The 19,050-nt window shown below is 38.8% G+C and overlaps 1 protein-coding gene across 1 annotated transcript; it reads right to left on the bottom strand.

Annotated features, from left to right (window-relative positions):
* Positions 1-296: 296 nt before the first annotated feature.
* On the bottom strand, positions 297-17,663 carry cmn (calymmin). The gene is made up of 53 exons (XM_071461990.1): positions 17,538-17,663; positions 15,489-15,539; positions 15,305-15,358; positions 15,142-15,201; positions 15,019-15,054; positions 14,885-14,929; positions 14,735-14,785; positions 13,876-13,923; positions 13,703-13,753; positions 13,572-13,616; positions 13,230-13,280; positions 12,773-12,823; positions 12,320-12,370; positions 12,147-12,197; positions 11,992-12,060; positions 11,868-11,915; positions 11,683-11,763; positions 11,548-11,583; positions 11,384-11,431; positions 11,256-11,300; positions 10,875-10,916; positions 10,742-10,780; positions 10,610-10,657; positions 9,993-10,085; positions 9,418-9,870; positions 7,151-7,207; positions 6,822-6,875; positions 6,434-6,478; positions 6,284-6,334; positions 6,065-6,124; positions 5,494-5,547; positions 5,347-5,382; positions 5,183-5,239; positions 5,073-5,111; positions 4,855-4,905; positions 4,732-4,770; positions 4,538-4,594; positions 4,038-4,106; positions 3,835-3,903; positions 3,579-3,644; positions 3,371-3,427; positions 3,146-3,187; positions 2,937-3,008; positions 2,749-2,820; positions 2,388-2,459; positions 2,226-2,297; positions 2,055-2,123; positions 1,909-1,971; positions 1,746-1,811; positions 1,632-1,670; positions 1,235-1,519; positions 867-923; positions 297-767 (listed from the first exon to the last, which is right to left on the bottom strand). The coding sequence occupies exons 1-53, from the start codon at positions 17,602-17,604 to the stop codon at positions 763-765; spliced, it is 3,489 nt and encodes a 1,162-aa protein (XP_071318091.1). The 5' UTR covers positions 17,605-17,663; the 3' UTR covers positions 297-762.
* Between the last annotated feature and the right edge of the window lie 1,387 nt (positions 17,664-19,050).

Raw genomic sequence — 19,050 nt, 5'->3', positions numbered from 1 at the left:
TCATAACTCATACGCACACACACACAAACACACGCACATACACACCTCAACTTCATAGAGAACATAGATACATTCTGTATTTCCCTAATCGTATTCTGCTATTGTACTCGTTCTCCTATTACCCACACCGGTTTACAACTGCGCTGCTGCCAGGGTGATCTGGGGATTACAACACTTTAAGAGGTGGTTATTTTTCTTAATGACTCTGGTAATTCCTTATAATGTACATTTAAATGTATTGAATGGGTTGTGTTTTAGCTTTTCTGTAACATAATGAATGTGGAGAAACACACTTTCACTGTTTGGATTCTTTGATGGTTTTATTCAATCAAATACTGTACAATAATAAACAGATACTTGGCACAAGTAGTAAAAAAAAACCTTTCCCGTGCAAAATAAATTAGACTGAATTAGGATTTATAGAAATATTTTAAGTTCAGAACATCCAGGCAAAACTGACAGATTCAGTGAAATCACTGAAAATGTGCAGCAGTCAAACTCCATTTTTTCAACATGTACAGTGAAGTGTAAGTGCAGAACAAAAATGTAACGCAGAATATATAAAGATTCACACTAAAACTTAACGACTCAAAATGCTTAAATGTTGTTTTACCTCTAGACTTACAAGCAAACACAAAAATATGACTACCAGGACTATTTGACAGGCAGGAGCAAATTCAAACAATATACAATATAGGAAACAATTAAAAATAATATACAATGGCAGAAAAAGAGGTTATACTTTCGTCGTTGTCAGCACGGTTAACCTGTGTGGAGAAAAGAATACAGTTCAAAGATGAGTTGGATGGACGAGGAAAATATGTCAGTCAGCAAACTGAAGTTTTTTAGTTTGAGTCTGTTCTTACCTTGATAGCCACTATTCCCAAAGAAGCCATTCAAATCATATTTGCCATTCTTTGCTCCTGGAGACAAAGAACAGAAACAATACAACATTTTAAAATATTTTTATCATTACATTTTATTACAAAGTTTAAGTGTTTAAGTGTTTATTTCTAATGTTTCCTGTTGAACTTTGACACATTTGAAGAGAAAATTGTTCAACTTTTTAGAAAATTCATTTAGCTTTTTTTTTTTTTTTGCTGAGGGTTAGATGAGAAGATAAATGCAACTATTCCTGAATTGTTCACCCTCTCTTTCATCTTCCTCGGCTTCTACCTTCCACCTTACCTACGGATGGTCTGTCTAGCAGTGCTTTTGGCTCCCTAAGACTTGCCTTGTGGGTGAAAATGCAGCTTGAGATGCTGTTGAATGTGTATCTGACGAGGCAGCTGCTGCTGTTGCAGGTCATCAGGTTGCTCAGGCACCTCAACCACACCCTGCGTCTCTGTGGCGGGTGCAGAATCAAGGCCGTGGCTGGCGGTGCCCGCGGGATCGGGCAGATCTTCAACACCCACTCCAGGCACCACATCAGGTGTGAAGGACTCTACAGGCAGATAGGGTGGGACTGAGGGGTAGGCCAAGGTGGGGCTGGGAGTTGGGGCTGCAGGAAATGCAACAACTATGGAGAAGAGGTAAATAGGTAGACATGATAGAGGGACAAATACGTGAGCGATGTAAAAGATTTCAATGCAGCGAAAATGTTGGGATGAAACTAGTGTATGTAGTTTTACCTTCAGGCTGCACATGTCCATTTATGTAGCCCACATTTTCTGAAAGTGACAAAAGCAGCTAAATATTAAACTGAAATCAATGGACAACCATGCAGAAATACACACTATACTTACCATATCTATCAATGGACATCCTCTCGCCTTCAACTGCAACAGCTGGAGTCGGTAGCTCTCCTTTCACTAAGAGATCGGAAGAAGAACAGATTAGATGAGACTGGGGTCTACAGCCTATTTGGGCTGTGAATCTCCGAAAAAGAAACCTCGTTCCCTGACGCACCATAAGGTTTTCCAGCTGAATCTGGCTCAAGAGGCAGGGACTCGTAAGGTAAAGCAGCTGTATCTGTTTGAAGCAAAAAAAGGAGTTAAATGTACAATTTGTTTGCACACTTCTAACCTGACAGGTTACCCATAATGACGAAATACCATATTCTCCAGCAGATCTGCCCTCAGAGGCAGATTCAAGGGGCTGTGACTGGTACGCTCCCTGGTTCCCTGCAAAGAGGTTAAAATCATGAAGCAAACAGGTTAAAACTGCAGAGGAAAAAAAATGACATGACAAGAAGAGAAAAAACAAAAACACATAAAAGGATGTACCAAATTTCCCAAAAGATTTTGCTTCACCGCCAAAACCAAGAGCTTGTGGTGCGTAAGGAACTTCACTGCCGCCTTAGCAGGAAACAGACACATAGATGACAAGTTACAGTTAAATGAACAAACGGCAGATAGAAGGTAGACGTTGTGTTTGCCGAATCTCACCATATTTGCTTGTTAATTTTCCGTTATGTCCAAGTCCGAGAGGTTCAGGCTGATATTGTGACCCAGGCAGACCTGGGAAAAGAAATGCAATTTAATAAAAACATTTAATGATAATAATAACAAATGTTTTTGTAAGTGCGGTAGGCACTGGCTTGAGTATGTCACTCTGCAAAACCAGTGAACTAACTTAGCTTAGCATAAAGACTGGAAACAGAGGGAAACAGCTATCCTAGTTCTGTACGAGGTCAACGAAAGCTGCCTACCAGCATCTCTAAAGCTCACTCATCTACATTTTGTATCTTGTTCGTTAAATCTGTACAAAAGTTCATAAAGTTAAGTTAGCCAGCCGCTCGCTTTCTACCATAATTGCCAGTAGATTTGGCTTCAGGGCTCAGTCCAGCTGGTTGAGCTTCAAATGGCATTCTTCCATAACCTTCAGAGGAAGAGAGGAGACAGGAACAAAAGAGAATTAATAAAGGTTAATGGGGGGAACTTTTTGTGTGCGACGCGAGTAAATCCCAACAGCAGACAACTTAGCTAACTATTCACCGTATTTGCCGGCTGTATTTCCATTACTGCCAAGACCGAGAAGTTGCCCACCATTGGGGAACCCACCATATCCTGAGCGGAGATGGAGGGAAAACAGTATAAATGATCATTGCGTATTTAATGGCATCAGCCTATCACTGTCTGATTCCTTCAGTGGCTGCTGTAGTGAAGATGAAAGTATTAGCACAGCAAAAACGATGCACACTGACCATATGGCGCAGGATCCCCTCCCATGCCAGCACCAAGACCACCTGAAAGTTTTGAATTAATATCATGATTAATATTTCAAGATAGTCAAGGCCTCTGTAGCGCAGTATACAGAGCATGATGCCAGCATGCACAAACACATAAAAAACTCCTCATGTTACAGCACATTATTTTGTAATGCAGTTAACTTTTTGCCATCGTGGCTGCTCAAGACATATGATTCTCACCATATTTTCCAGCTGATTTCCCATCACCTGCAGGCACATATGGTCCTCCGCCATATCCTAGATAGAAGTGAGACAAAGAGTTTACTGGACACACTGGATGTGCTTGTATTTACTCTTAATGGGCAGGAGAGACACTTAAAAGTCGACACTTTGCTGCATCAAACACACACGAAATAAGCCAAACCGTGCAACAGTAACGCAGACATACCGTGCTTTCCTGCACCATTAGCTCCTGTGCCGAGAGGCTGTCCACCAAACTGCAAACCACCAATGCCTGAATCAGAGTGAGAAAGTAATCAGTTGGTTGGCAAATGAATAATGAGAAAGGAACTGGCCTGAAGGATTTAATATTTCAGACCATCAAGGTGAGGCAGAATTTTATTAGCTATAAACTTACAAAGCCACTTCTCCTTTCCAAGCTTCACTGTTAGTGGAGTGAGAGAATATGACCAAGAAGGACTCACCATACTTGGCGTTTGACGTCTTTGCATCCATTCCAAGTGTCTGACCACCAAAAGGCAAGCCACCCATTCCTATAACAGTGGAATAATTTGCGTTGCTTTTAATAAAGGAAATGTTTCTTGAGTTCTAAAATGAGAGCCTTTCCCCACTTTCTCACACGTTTTATTATGTGAATAAAGATTTGATTGTGTTGCGTTATACATACCACCATACATGCTGCCCAATTTCCCATTTGGACCAAGGCCAGCAGACTGGGGCTCAAACTGACTGATTCCTGCACAAGTACACAGGGAAAATAAGTGTATCACATCTGGTCATTTTTACATGTTGAGATGAATATGCTTATATGCATTTTGAGACCAAGATGTTTCTGAAGTCACCTTACTGCTGAAAGTAGAAAATAATCAGGTGATTTAAGTGCATGCAAACACACTGGTAGAATTTCATCAGCGCTTTAGATGCTCAAAAATAGACTGACATGATTCAATGCTGCCTGAGGAACAGCACTCAAAATCTATGATTCATTTATTCCTTTTTCACTTAGGTCTATTTTTGCACAACCAACACAATCAGTAACACAACATTAATAATAGTTTTATACTTTGCAAGGAAGTTTTTTTTCAGCTGTAAATTACACTGTGGATTATTCTGCCCACTAAAAACTTACAGGTCCCACATGCTTTTTATCTGATGGCATGGTCTTACCATCTAGTCCAGCAGGAACCACTGGAGCTCCATTGTAAGGAATCTGCCTGGCACCACCTGTAGAATCAGAAGCAAATTGCATAAGCATGGATTATTATCACTGTTTCACAATCCACATCCTGTTGATCTAATTTTCTGCACCCTTACGTTAGATTTCTCTTGAAATGAATCTTCACTGTCCAGCTATATCATACCTGATTTGGCATCAGCAGTGGGTACACCCTGGCCAAGACCTGCGGAAAGCAGAAACTTTAACTTTCACTGCGATTCAAAGAAAAACAGATTTTCTGACTTAATTATTATATAACACGACTTACTTGCATAGTCAGGCTGTACACCAGCACTGTAGCCATTTCCATTTCCATACCCTGCAAAAAAGACATCATATACTACCTCAGTGCACAAGACCTAGACTAAGGGTGAGGTCAATAACACATGTTATATGGAAATATGTCATCTACCAATTCATACACTCATAGGAAGTTATATAATTTATGGATTCTGTAACAATATTAAAGTGAACATAGAGACCTACCTGATTTGGATTTGCTTGCTTCAGCCACACCTGCATTTCCTGAGAGAAATGGCAAAATTTCAGTAAAACTCTAAAAAGCCAATTTATAGTGCATTTGTTTGAAAGCTCACCTCCATATGAGTTTCCATTTCCATATCCAGCTCCAAGGTGTGCTCCTTGTCCGTAACCTGAGAGAAGAACAATTATCAAAATAAATCCCACATGTGTAGTTATAATTATTTTGGTGCCTTAACAGGATGAAATTCTCTCAACTGAGAAAAATAAAAACACTCACCAGGCTGCTTAGTGTTCCCTGCATAAGGATATCTACCTGCATATTTAAAACAAAAGGTACCACATTTAAATTACATTGGAAGTGAACGACCAAGAAAATGTCACAGCACAATCTTTACTGTATGTTCATATTGACAGTTAATATTACCGGCTCCATATCCATTGCTGAGTCCAGGGACAGTGTAGCCTCCTGCTCCATAACCTTTGGATTAACAAAGCATGCAAACACACAAGGTCTTCACCTTCAAGTTTATACCATGGAAAGGTAATCAGGAAGAAGTACAGTAAAAATAGAAAATAAAAATAGAGTTATATAAATAAATAATGACCAGGTCACTTCAAGAAATCTCTTATTTTACTTTTTGCATTTCAATGCTTAGTTCTTGCCCTCATCTCAAAGGCCATTAATAATGCCACTGCATCATGGTATGGCAGTGTGATGAGGTGAAACTGAAGAAATGATCTGCGATTGATCTTGTTGATGTTTCATGGTTGACATGTCTCTTAAATGTGTCACTAAGAAAACCAAATATTTCTTGGTCTGAAGCAGAGATCATCATGTAAAAAACACACTAGACCTCATCCAAATGTCTCAGCAGTATGTTCTGAAGTTGTTTAGTGAAACGGAATAGGACACATTTCATTTTCAAAAGTTTATGCATTTCATACAAATCATGCAAATTATTATTATTATTTTCTTTTTTGATCAGGTTCCATACCTGGTTTGTTTGCTTTAGCTCCTCCTCCATTTGAATATCCCCCTGCACCAGCACCATAACCTAAACAATGGCACAGTATCACTGTTTAAGGCCTACAGTCCTTTTTGCATTTATATAATGATGAATCCTGTAATATGTTTTATTATACATCAGCAAAATATTCCATTGCGAGGATTTCATGCACATTAATATTAAGAATGAAGGATGGAGTAGATTTACCATTGGGCTTAGCACCGTATCTGTTTGGAACACCAGCTCCTGCTCCATAACCTCAGAACATTAGAGAATCATAAAGAATCATAAATAAATAATATAAATGTATCTATGCAAAATAAACTGTGTTATGCCATGAACTGAGTGTACAAGTACCTTTTGTTTTTGCGCCAGTGGATGGTCCAGCACCTGCATTATAGCCTTAAAAGGACAAAGAGAAAACAATGTGTACATTGAGTTGTTATTATCTACTTTGACTCTGTGTTTAATACTCAAGGCAGTGACCATGCAAATACAGTATGTGTTTCTCAGCTTGGATTAAGGGTTAGTGTGAAGTTTTACTGCCATCAGTCTTTCAGCAAACCACTTAAAATCTGTCCTAATTCTTTTAAAATGCATTGTACGTGTAGTGAAAGTAGAAATACACATTTTAGCATGTAAGCATGTTGAGATCATTGAAGCTACAGCTCAGGAGCCATTGTGGCGTATGGCTGTCAAAAGCCACACACATCACCAGTATTAAAATGTAAAACTGTCAGTTTACCTGGTCTTGGTATTTTCATCCATTGTCCATTTGGTACTCCAGATGGTCCACAGTCTAGGACAACCATGTAAACATGTGTTACAAATACAGTTAAAAAATTCAGGGCAAAACAAACATGCAGAGATGCACATACAGCCAAGCAATTGGCCACCAAACAAGTAGACTCTGTGATATTGTAATCTTACCCTAATTTTGGGTTTGGACAGAGTGAAACCACTAGCAAATGCTATTATTGTTATAATTGATATATATGACAGCTCCCTGGAAGTGGGACATGATTTCAGCTTTCTATAGTGCTTATTATTCCAAGACAGTAGACAAATATTTACCAGGTTTGGCTGGTTTAGTTCCCTGTCCCTTGGAGACTGAAGCTCCTCCTCCATTCACTAAAAGGCAGAAGGAGAGTATAAAATGTCAGGGCCTAGCTAGAAATGGTCCATCTATTATATCTCCGTAAACGTTTTTACACTTGTATTATCATTAAGTAAAGATTGTAATCTTAAATCAGTAGGTTATACCTAAAATACAGTATAGCTCATGCACCAACTGAAATTCATTAGGATTATTAGACATTAACAAAATGTAAAAATATCACAAGGAACACACAACAAAGTAACACACTTCACACTTATAGATTAGAACTGGACATATTGTGAATTGGTTAATTCTCAACCTGCTGAAAACAAAAATATATATATATAGTTTGACATTTTGGGAAATGTACTTATTCGCTTTCTTGCTGAGAGTTAGATGAGAAGACCAATACCATTCCCACACCTGTCAAATGTAAGGCCACAGTCAATTAGCTTAGCTTAGCATAGCAAATTGTGGTTTAACAGGCCACAGTTTCTAGTCTTCATACCAAGCTAGGCTAACAGTTTACTCTTTCCTTTATCTTAAATTGATAGATTTGACAGTGGTATGTTCTTCTTATCTACCTCTCAGTAAGAAAGCCAAATGAGCGCATTACCGAAAACGTCGCTTTCAAAGAAACATGTTGTACATAACAAAGATGGGTGAGGGTTTCAACAAGAAAACATCAGAGATAAACACATATCAACACAAGTTATTGGTAATTTGCTGAGACAGCACCGAGAAAGCATGCAACACAAAAACATACATGAATTGTAATTACACAAAAATCTGTTGAACTAAAACAGCCAACCATGAGCACTGGCTAGGATTCACTCTTAAGTTGGAATTTTTCCATCCATGCATAACATTAAACCTGTAGTATTTTTTTTTTTTTTTTTAAACATACCATAATGTTGTTGATTGAATGATATTCATAAATATTTTTTAGATGCAATTTAAATTGCCAAAGAATTACAGGCAAGTTAGACTGAATTCTAGCCATTAAAACAACACAGATCTTGCAGTCTGATGAATCCTGTAAGACGGAGAAATCATAAAGCCCACAATACACCAACAGACTGAGAGTTAGGACAAACACAGGATTCAGTCAACACTTACACATGCAGTCCAACACTAGTGAACAAACCCATATCAAGATTTAGTTTACCAGCATCCCCAGTTTCCCCTGCAGGGAGGCCTTTGACAGGTCCTGCTTCCGGCTGACTCTTGATGTTTGCTTCTTGAGGTGCAACCTCAGGCACGCCCACATTTAGTGTCTCTTCAGGAGTGATGCTCCCTGCACTTTTAGCTGCCACTGTCTCAGGAACAGCTTTGGTTTTCAGAGGTTTGGTGCTTTCAGGGGCAGCATCTCCCTCACCGGTGCTGTCTACCCCAAACAGAACATCTGCCTCTGCACCTTTTTGCTCAGGCACAGCACTTCCAGTCACATAACCTAGAGGCCATTTATCACATCATTTACTTACATATTATTTTGCGAAAGGTTTGCAAATTTTTACAGCTCGTGACCCCATACATTAATAAACACAGAATTCACAAATATCCTTCACATGAAATGTCTTCTTAGACTCAGTTTTTTAGCTCAGCTGCATTTACAGTTTGTGTTGCAGTGAAACTAACAAGTTCAAAAGCAACATATTATAAAACATTAAACTAACACATGGCAAACTAATTGAGAGGCTACTTGAAATTGTTGCACTGAAAACACAGAGAGAGGAACGCAAGTGGTTGAAAAGTGACAGTCTACAGTCATCAGCACCAGTGTGCACTTGTAATTTTCCAGAGATTCCCAAAATATGCAGTTATGGTATCTGTTTTCATCAATGAATTGGGCCTTCTTACAATATATTTCTTTCGCTATTAATAAATAAAATTTAAAAAAATCATCCCTCAGATGTGCACAGTGGTTCAGTTCTCAATGAGCACAAAGCTAAATTTGGCAGCATTGCTATGAACAACCACTGCCAGGAAATGTGCTGTAATTAATTTAAACCTTAAAATAAACTAGTACAGTGAGATTCTGCTACTTTATTTCAATGTTATATTATTACAACACTGCAAAGCACATTGAGCAATGCAAGCCACACACAGAGTATACTGATACTCAGTAAGAGCAAAAGAAAGGTGCGTATACCTGCGAACAAATTTTAAAATGTGTTGCCACAGATCTGAGGGGATTGTCCTGCTACAAAGCACCGTACAGATTCAGGTTTAGGGTACTTGCCTTGAGGAAAGACTGCTGCTGGCTCTGGTGCTGGGTTACTCTGGGGAACCACTAGTGCAGGTCCAGATGTGGCTGCCTTTGGACCCTTGCCCTGCGGGCCCATGGGTGCAGGCGTGGGTTGAAGTGCAAGCTTTTCATCATTGCCTTGAGGCAGCGCTGGTGCTGGTTCTGGTGTAGCCTGAGGGATTAACGGTGTCTGCTTGTAGCTTTTTCCTTGTGGCACAGGAAAAGGCAGCTTTTGATATTTCTCCTGTGTTACCATAACAAGGATACCCCTGGTTGGCTCAGGGACAGCAAGTGCTGCACCTTGAGTTATTGCTTGTTGAGATGCAACACCCTCCTGTGGCATTGCGCTTGGCTGCGCAGGAGAGAGAGCTCCACCTTTGAGGCCCATTCCATTGGAAGCAACTGCACCACCCTTTGTAGCCTTCCCATTTGGCATCCCACCATAACCTGAGAACCAAACAGAGATGTGAAAGTGAAATCCAAACCTAATTTTAATGGAAACCCACTAAGTGCATAATTTAAAAGATTGAAAAATACTTATTATATTATGTTATAGTAAGAATTCTTACCATTGCCAAGTGTTTTAGCCCCTTCACTGGGTGACACTGCTCCAACTCCTTTGGTAGTTTGTGGGTTAGAGCCTCTGCTTGGTCCACCGTATCCTGCAATCGACGGTTTATAAATGTCACAAAGTGATGACAGTGACAGGGTAGAGATAAACTGACCATCACAATAGTCTCACTAAATTAACTCTGACAGATGGGGTTCAGAGCCAATGAATAACTCTCATAATTCTTGAATTTCAAATAAATTTGGAAAGCTGGAGCTTAACATTGAGTTTACCTCCATATTCACCAAGAGCAGCATCATTCCTAACCATTTAATTTGGTTATAACAAAATTCATGACAATGAAATACTTACAGCAATGTGAATTATATTTCACTAAATTTCTTTGTTTTGTTTTAAATGTTGGCATTTAAAATCTTCCAGATATAATAATAGTAAAACTATGTATTACTGCATATTAACAGGATGTACCATTGGGTTTGGCTGCATATCCACTGGGAACACCAGCTCCAGCTGCAGCTCCATAAACATACCTTACATAAACATACCATCACACTGAACCACCAACATTTTTTTTATACAAGATGAATGTTTGTGACACTAAATATGATATATTACCATTGGGTTTACGTCCATATCCACTGGGAACAGCTCCATTTCCATAACCTTGAGAGCAAATAAATCATTACAAAAAGATCTAATCTTGACATCGTATTTACAACTAAAGTTTGTTTAAAATACAAGTAGTACCTGGTTGCGGTCTCATTGCTCCTCTGGTGGCTCCATATCCTGTACGGTATTCATGAATTTATAATCTGATTGAGATGTCTTTGAAAGAAAACATTGATAAAAAACTTTTGAAAATAAGAACGTATAGTCTCACCATTGGGTTTGGTGCCGTACCCATTTGGAAAGTTGCCATAACCTAAATAGTAAGAGTACAGTTAAATCAGTAATTATGCTTACAACTTAATCCGTGCTTCAGGCAAAGAGACCTATAGATACAACTCTGATAGCTAACTCTAAAGTCATTTGTTGTTTCACAAAATCATGTTTTTGTTTTTTAATCCAAGTGTTTTGTAACACTTCCCTCAAAATGATGTAACCGATTGATGCAAGAGATGGAGTCTGCTGTAATATTCTTTAAAAACCATAAATTAAGAAGACATGTCCATAGCTCTTTAAGAATCTCATCTTAAAGAAATGTAATATGTATGAACACCCAAAAATAATTCCATCCGTGTGACTGTGACCATTCACTTACCTGCTTTTGCTGGCTTGGTAGCTCCACCATTCGGGTATCCATAACCTTAACAGTCAGTAGAGAGAATAATATTGATCTGTTCTGTACTGTAAATGTAATAACAACAACTTTCTTGTATATTCACCCACCATTTAACATGGCTCCATTTCCATTAGAGGCTCTGGCTCCTGCATAACCTTTGCATTTTAGAACACAGTGATTTTAGATGCTTGTAATAGTTGCCATCAATTTTTCACTGCATGTGACATATTGTATTATCTTATATTTATAAAATTACCATTGGTTTTTGTACCTTGTCCATTTGGCACCCCAGCTCCACCACTGTAACCTGAAATTTTAATATTATTAAATGAGTCCAGGGAATCTAGAAATATGAAAATCAAAATGGGAGATATGTAATTTCACTAAACAGCAAGAATATTCCTACCTTGCTTTGGCCCCTTCATTCCTCCATTTCCGTACTGAGGTCCCAGACCCAAACCAGCATGGCCATAACCACCATTATATCCTAAATACAGTATACACATATATATCAACAAGTAGCACTTATGATTAATTCATCATGGTATCCCATAAGTGAAATCAACATGGACTGACTGGTGTATGACTCACCTCCCATGGGCTGAGCTCCATAACCATTATAACCATTACTGCCATATGCTGAGGGAACAAATAAAGACATTGTTACTGGTGTATCAGGAGGGGACCTCTGTTCTGTGCCATGGCCTTCACTCACCTTTCCCTTGGTTCCTGGCAACCTGAGGTACTCCGAGATGTCTGGGGGTTCCCATCCCCACACCTGGACCTTAAATCAAGGACATGTAGAATAAATCTTGTTTCAAAGTGAATGTTTTGATTTCCTGAACAAGAAAGTGGCAGAAGATGAATTACCTGCCCCGTAAGGTGGTCGGCCATATCCCTTCATGGGTTTACTTCCATGTCCTTTTGAATACACAGACACGCTTAAGTTACATAAAATAAAACAGAAGAACGTGTTTTCATGTCTCAAATACTCAAAAAGCATCAGCCTGCCCACTCCCACCTAACCACTTTACACATCTCACCATTTGGCCTCGCCCCATTGCCACTGGATGGGCCACCTGCAGCTCCTTGACCTAAAGAACAATTATTATATTCAAAGATGTGATACCATTCACATTTATTTATTTACTTATCTATCTATCTTAATGTGAGTTTTAAAGTTTGGTTTTTGGAGACTTTGCCACTGGTTTTAGCCACATACTCAGATCTAGGATGAGAATATGTTGCTGACACTACAAAATCAAATCTATGTCTTTTTTCTTTTTGATGCTGTAGCGTAACTAATGAACTGAATGAAATGTTATCATGTTAATGTTGGATTCTGGCTGTGATTTTACTAAATTCTCACAAAGTACATGTGTGTTTGTGTGTGTTTGTGTTTGTGTATGCTTGTATGCATTCATCATATATTGTATTATTAACATTGAATCAATAAACATAGACACTGTATCAAAATGCTGTAGGAGCTGTCCTACCGTTGCCTTTTGTTGCGAGTCCATTATGTGCAGCAGCTGCAGCGCCATTACCTGCAAATAGATACAACACTCTCTGCTCATCAGCTTTAACAATAAAAAGCAGAACTTCCAATACATGCCTCAATTGGCCATAACTGGTTAAAAAATTAAAAATCACTTTTGTACATATTCAAAATTATTTTATTAAACTAATTCCTCAAGATGTTTTTGTGTTGCTTGTCATGTTGAGACATTACCTTGGGGTCTATACCAGTGAGTCATATATGAATAATAAAAAATACTTTCTACTTTATGATAAAATATAAATTGTTGGTTTGCAGCACTAAAAGCAAGTTTCTCTTATGTAAAATGTATATAATATTACATGTGAAGCAAATAAATGAAAGGGCTGTTGTTTTCCCATAAATTGACATTATGATTTGTTATTGAACACACACCATTATCAGTAGTCACTCACCATTGGGTTTAGGTCCGCTCCCACCCAGAACACCAGCTGCAGCACCATAACCTAACAGCCAATGAGGGAGACAAACACCAAGAGACTCATCTTAGCATCATGGGTCATAGTTTCTCTAATGATCACAACTAATGTTTAGCACCCAATATTCCATATATTGACCCCAGCATTTTAAGCATTAGTAGTTAATGTATGTCAGTTTGAGTGTGACATACTTTTCAACTGTATTTCCAAGAACATGAAGTTCACTTAAAATAAGTTTCATAGCATAGAAATCATGATATCATCTATCTAACCCAACCAAAATATGATCTCGTACATCATCATCAGAAATACCATTACCTTTAGTTCCTTGTCCACCGTATCCACCAGCTTGAGCACCATAGCCTGCAACATAAAGACCATTTAAATCGTACAGTGTTGTCGCTCAGCGTTATGGGTGTGAGAGTGTGCATGTGTCCTCAGTGTCATACCATTGCCTTTCAATCGTTGTCCATTGGTTGGGCCGGCCTGAACGCCATATCCTGCAACAAAAATCCCAGAATGATGTAATAATATTGAATCACCAAGATGCATTTTAATTATTGCTACCTAGGAAAGTGCAAAGTGTAAATGTGGAGAGATGAATTCAATATATGGTATCTACCATTTGATTTAGCTCCACTTCCACTGGGTAAAACTCCTGGATTTCCTCCTAGATTAGAAACACAAAGCATGAGATAGAAAGGTTAATGGAAAAACAGCGACACATTTTAAACACCACCACATCAGTGCAAACAGTGCAGATGGGTTTTTCAGAATAATATACAGAGCTCAGTGGCAAAGTTGAAGGGTATTCTGGATGATTGATTGCTGCTTTTTGACCATAAAAGAAAGCAAACAAATACAAAACTTCTCAAACCACTCCTGCAGCAGATTCTGCTCTACTGCTGTCTGTCTGTACACTCACTATATCCCCCACACTAACCACAACCATCACAAAAACATGGTTATGCCTCTCTCTCCTGAAGCTGTGGAGCTTCACCAGAAGCAGTGTAATCAAGTACATTCAGAAATATTTGGGATGTTTCTGGGGTCATTTTGTCAGCTCTGAAACTTTTCACAGTTGGGTGTAACTGCAACTAAATGAATTTAAATGATTAACAATCAACTTTTTACATCTAGTTTTGAAGCCCATTGGTGGAGCGCTTCCTTAGTGATGAAACACAGGCTGAAAATGTAGCTTTTGCTGACATCTGTTGGTTGAAAAATTCCCCTCGCTCCACCCCTGAAGTGATGCAGAAAGCACATATAATGTAATATGATACCACTTTAGGGTTTGGTCCCCAAAAGTGCACAAACACCCTTATTGACCACCATCGACCATCGTGTCAACTCACAGGAGTGTCTCATGTGCCAGTGTCATGCTTCATACTCACATGATGGCGGCAAAAATGTCAGTCACTTCAAAATGTTTGTTTCTTTTTTTTCTATGAGCTAAGGTGGAGTCATATCAGAATACTGACCCTGCGGTTTTCCACCTTGTCCTTTTGTCACACCAGCTGCTGCTCCATAGCCTAAAAAAAATGAGAATTAAAATCAGAACCAAAATGTTCACCATATTTGAACTGATGATTTGTATGAATAGAGTGAATCCAGGTACATGGTGAATCTACCTTTCGTCCCTCCTCCATTGGTCATACCAGCTGCTGGCCCATATCCTTAATCAGATTATATATGTGGTAAGAAAAATTGTAATAGAATGATAATGTACTAAATTTGCACAATGGTGATGTGAAAACAGATTTACCATTAGATTTCACTCCATTTGCTGCTGGCCCATGACCTGAGTGCAACAGGAAAATTACCATACATTCTCAAATAAGATCAACCGACCATTTTCAAGTAATATTTATATTCAGTAATCACTGACCTACTCCTTTTGTTGGGTATCCACCATATCCATTTTGTGCACCCATTGCCTGACCCACACCTAAGAAAATATTATAAATAATAATAATAATAATAATAATAATAATAATAAAATCTTGAATTCTTAGGAACACAATGGCTGGAGATATTTGCTATTAATTTACCTTTTGATGGCATCAGCATTCTTCCAATACCTCCACCATTTTGGGGTTTCCTTCCTGAAAAAAAAAAAAACATCACAGATATCACACTAAAGCTTTGGCTTGCACCAGAATTCCACAATTGCAATAATTTTAATGTTTCATAATGACAGAAAGTGTGTAAGTGTAAAGAACGTGATGGATTTACCGTTAAACTGTGGCCCCTGTCCGTTCAGTACTCCAGAAGCGGCGCCATAACCTTAGACACAACATATTTAATGCAAAACTACCATCAGGTCAATGCAATATGGTACAAATTTAACTAATTGTTCTGCTAATCAATGAAATTAGATGAGACATGCTGACTCTGGCCATGTGTGACTTTAACTCACACACCTAATCTTAATTTTAATTTTAACGCTACACTTAAAGCTCCTAATAACTCGGTGGAGGGTCTTGCCTTAAAGGATTAATCATGATGTTCAGCCCCTCCTCACCTCACACAAAAACTTTCATACAGTCCTTGAACTGTTAAGAAATATACAATTATTTTATTCTGCAAGAGAAGAAAAGTTTCACTTCATTCAGTAACAGTTCTCACAGTTCGTTTTGATGCTCTTTATCCAAAAATGAAGTGGAATTAATATTAAGGTTTAAGTTGTTTTTCCAATTCTAATGTGTGGACATTGGTTGCTTGAGTGAAATTTATCCAATTCACATATTGAGGTTTAAACTGGTGTATAACATCTTACAATTCTTTCTGCTTTGCCTTCTTTTATTTATTTATTTTTTTCGAAGTCGAGGGTTTGCGTTTTAAAAAAGTTAAACATAAAGTTCAGTCCCCCTGCTAAGCCCAGTCATTTTCATACGGTCCCTAAATTAGAATTACACATTCACTTTTATTGAATTTAGTTTGGCAGTGAGTCAGGAGTCTGACGAACATTTTCAGGAAGACTGTCAGTGGAGTGACTGTGTACAAGCAGTAAAACCATTCTCTTCCCTTCTCACAGAGAGATGTTAAATTTAGGCTGCTGCTGCCACCGAAGCCAAGCTGCCTTTGATTTCACAAACTGAGACCGCTGGTTAAAGAGAGAACAGAATACGCGGTGGTAGAGGGCCAGCCACACGGAAGAGCTATACAGCTCGCGTTGCTAAGATTTCAGTTTAACATGATCGTTTGAAATTTGACAGGCAAACCCGACCATCAGAAAGACATTTGTCTCTCCTTCATCTCATCAGCAGGTTGTACTGTTTCACTGCACAAGACTGGAGCATGGAGGGTGGCAGTATTTAAACACAGTCTTAAAAGAATGAAAGAAAACCAACAATATGCAGAATATAGAAATACATATATGTATGCATAGTTTGTATTTTAAGAAAAAATAACAATTTAAGGAGATGTTTAATCACTTTTCTTGGTGATTTCTTTTCAAATCAACAGTATCTTCAATTCTGGCCTAAATTTTGCATAATTCGGTTCCAGTAATAGAGTAGATGGTGTTTGAAGAGGGCAAATCCATTCTTGTTTCATTTTGAACCGATCGAAAAGTAATATGTGCGAAGCCATCACTCACTGAGACAAAATACATTCCGGATATGCAAAAGCCCCATGTACTGACTGGTACATAACTGATACAAATGCTGCAATTAAACACAGTGGATGTGAGAAAGATGAGCACTATACTAAAGATTTCCTCACTGATGCTGTAATGACACTAACTCCAGCGACAGATTTTACCTTTAAGAGGAGACGATGCACTAAAAACAATGTCAGGGATGTCTGTCATAATCCCAGCAAGAGGAGAAATAACGAGATGCAGTGTGTCACTCACATGTGCTAACTCTGAGACCTTTTTTACATCATGACTGACGCACAGAGACGCAGAGCGGTTCCTCTGTGCAAGCTACATGGTCATAGGTCCCAGAAACAATAAACTAAACGGCTGAATTTCTTCTGGAATAATAACTGTGACGAGTGAGTTTAGACGTCTATTTGAATTATCCTATTTCTGTCTAAACTTTCCAATGTTTTTGTCACCTTTATGTTCCATTTTCTTTAATTGTTTCAAACTGACATTACTGATTCACAGCCTCAGTCATGGAGACATTTCATACACTTGGGAATTTAACCTAATACACCCCACACAAAAGAATTTAAAATCCAATACAAAACATCAAGACGATCCAATCTGACCACTGAGCTAATCACATTGTTTCACACAGCGGGGGCCTTCATCTCTGCACTTCAGACACTCACCACCTGTGTATGCTGTCTGCACCAGCCAAAGGATCACCGCACCCTGGAGCAGTAGTTGTCCCAACATAGTGGACCTGGAGGGAAAAAGCCCAAAATGTGTTTGGACCCAGCGGGAGGATGAGGAGGATGAAGCAGATGTTCTAGATTGGGCAAGGTACCCTGAATATGAGGGTCTAATATACACTCTGGTCTGAGGTGCCCCTCCTCTCACCACCTCATCCTGTAGATGCTCCTGGTTTCCACATCCTCCCCCCTCTTGTCAGGAGAGACACCCGAGGTGTACACACACTAACTGAATAATTAGGCACTTAAAGCACATTAACACTTAAGAGAGAGATAGAGGAGCAAAGAGAGGGAGCTCACCAGATTGGACAGTGACTGATGAACTGGTGCATCACACAAGCTGCATAAAGGAGAGCAGTTGTTTTGCACTGATTTGTGACCATTGTCATTGTTTCAAATAGCGTGTGCGGACTATAAAACCACACACTGACAATTACCTTACTGTATATATCCATACAGTGGATTCATCTGTGCAGTATTTTGGCCTCAAGGTGTAATGCTAATGTCATGCAGTGCTGCAAAGCATAAACAAATGTGTTCCCCTGGAGAGTGAGTGCGCTTTGAAATATTTAAATGAGCTGTAGTCAAGTCAAATATCGGGTGTAGAAGATGACAGGCGTCACTCAAAACACAGTGTAAAGCACCAAAACAACTTTAAATGGATAATATGAGCAGTCAGCCATGGAAAGACATATACGGCAGACTGGTTAGGATAAACATAAATACCAGGATAATAAATCATCCAAATGACTCCTCCACAGTGACAGAACAACACACATAAGCCCTTTAGCCTAATATTTAGTTTTAAGGACAGTTTTTACTGGCACTTTGGTAAATATTTCTTTAGACTTAAACTAATACATAAAACTCATTATAGCATGTGTGACTGGATATGTATTGTACAGTGAGCTCAATATACAACCTGTCTGGACTCGTCTTGCTCGTGAATGGGCTTTATGACAGTGATGACGTTACTTGCCATTTAAAAAGGATAACATGATGGAAACTGTGAGTGAGCTTCATCTTCTGTTCGCGCTTTGAGCCCATAACGTCTCCATGGTCCCAGCCCATACACACACACACACACACACACCGTTAGTGGATAAAAGTGGTCCCTTGTGTATTTAAAGAAAAAAGCAGGTAAAAAGAGAAAAGATATCTCACCTTTTACATAGATTCCTCACCTAAAGTCCAAATCCTCTTCTTATGGGGTCAAGGAGAGGTGAGAATCCCACTCCCCAGCCCACCCAGACCTCTCACATACTTGGCTTCTCAACAAACTAACTCACCACCTCTGCTGCCACTGACAAACCATCTATCTAACTTTTCACCACATGGTTATAAATGTGGCTTTTGTTTCATCTCCGGTCCTTCAGCTTCTTATGTCTTAAAAATATTTCAGCAGTTGAAGCTTTAATTTAAAGGAAAAATGATGGGCCAAAAACTCATT

This window comes from Trachinotus anak, unplaced genomic scaffold, assembly GCF_046630095.1.
Source record: "Trachinotus anak isolate AG129_WGS33_773 ecotype Australia unplaced genomic scaffold, CSIRO_AGI_Tana_v1 ptg000025l, whole genome shotgun sequence".
Taxonomy (NCBI): Eukaryota; Metazoa; Chordata; class Actinopteri; order Carangiformes; family Carangidae; genus Trachinotus; species Trachinotus anak.
This window is presented reverse-complemented; position numbering and strand designations above follow the sequence as displayed.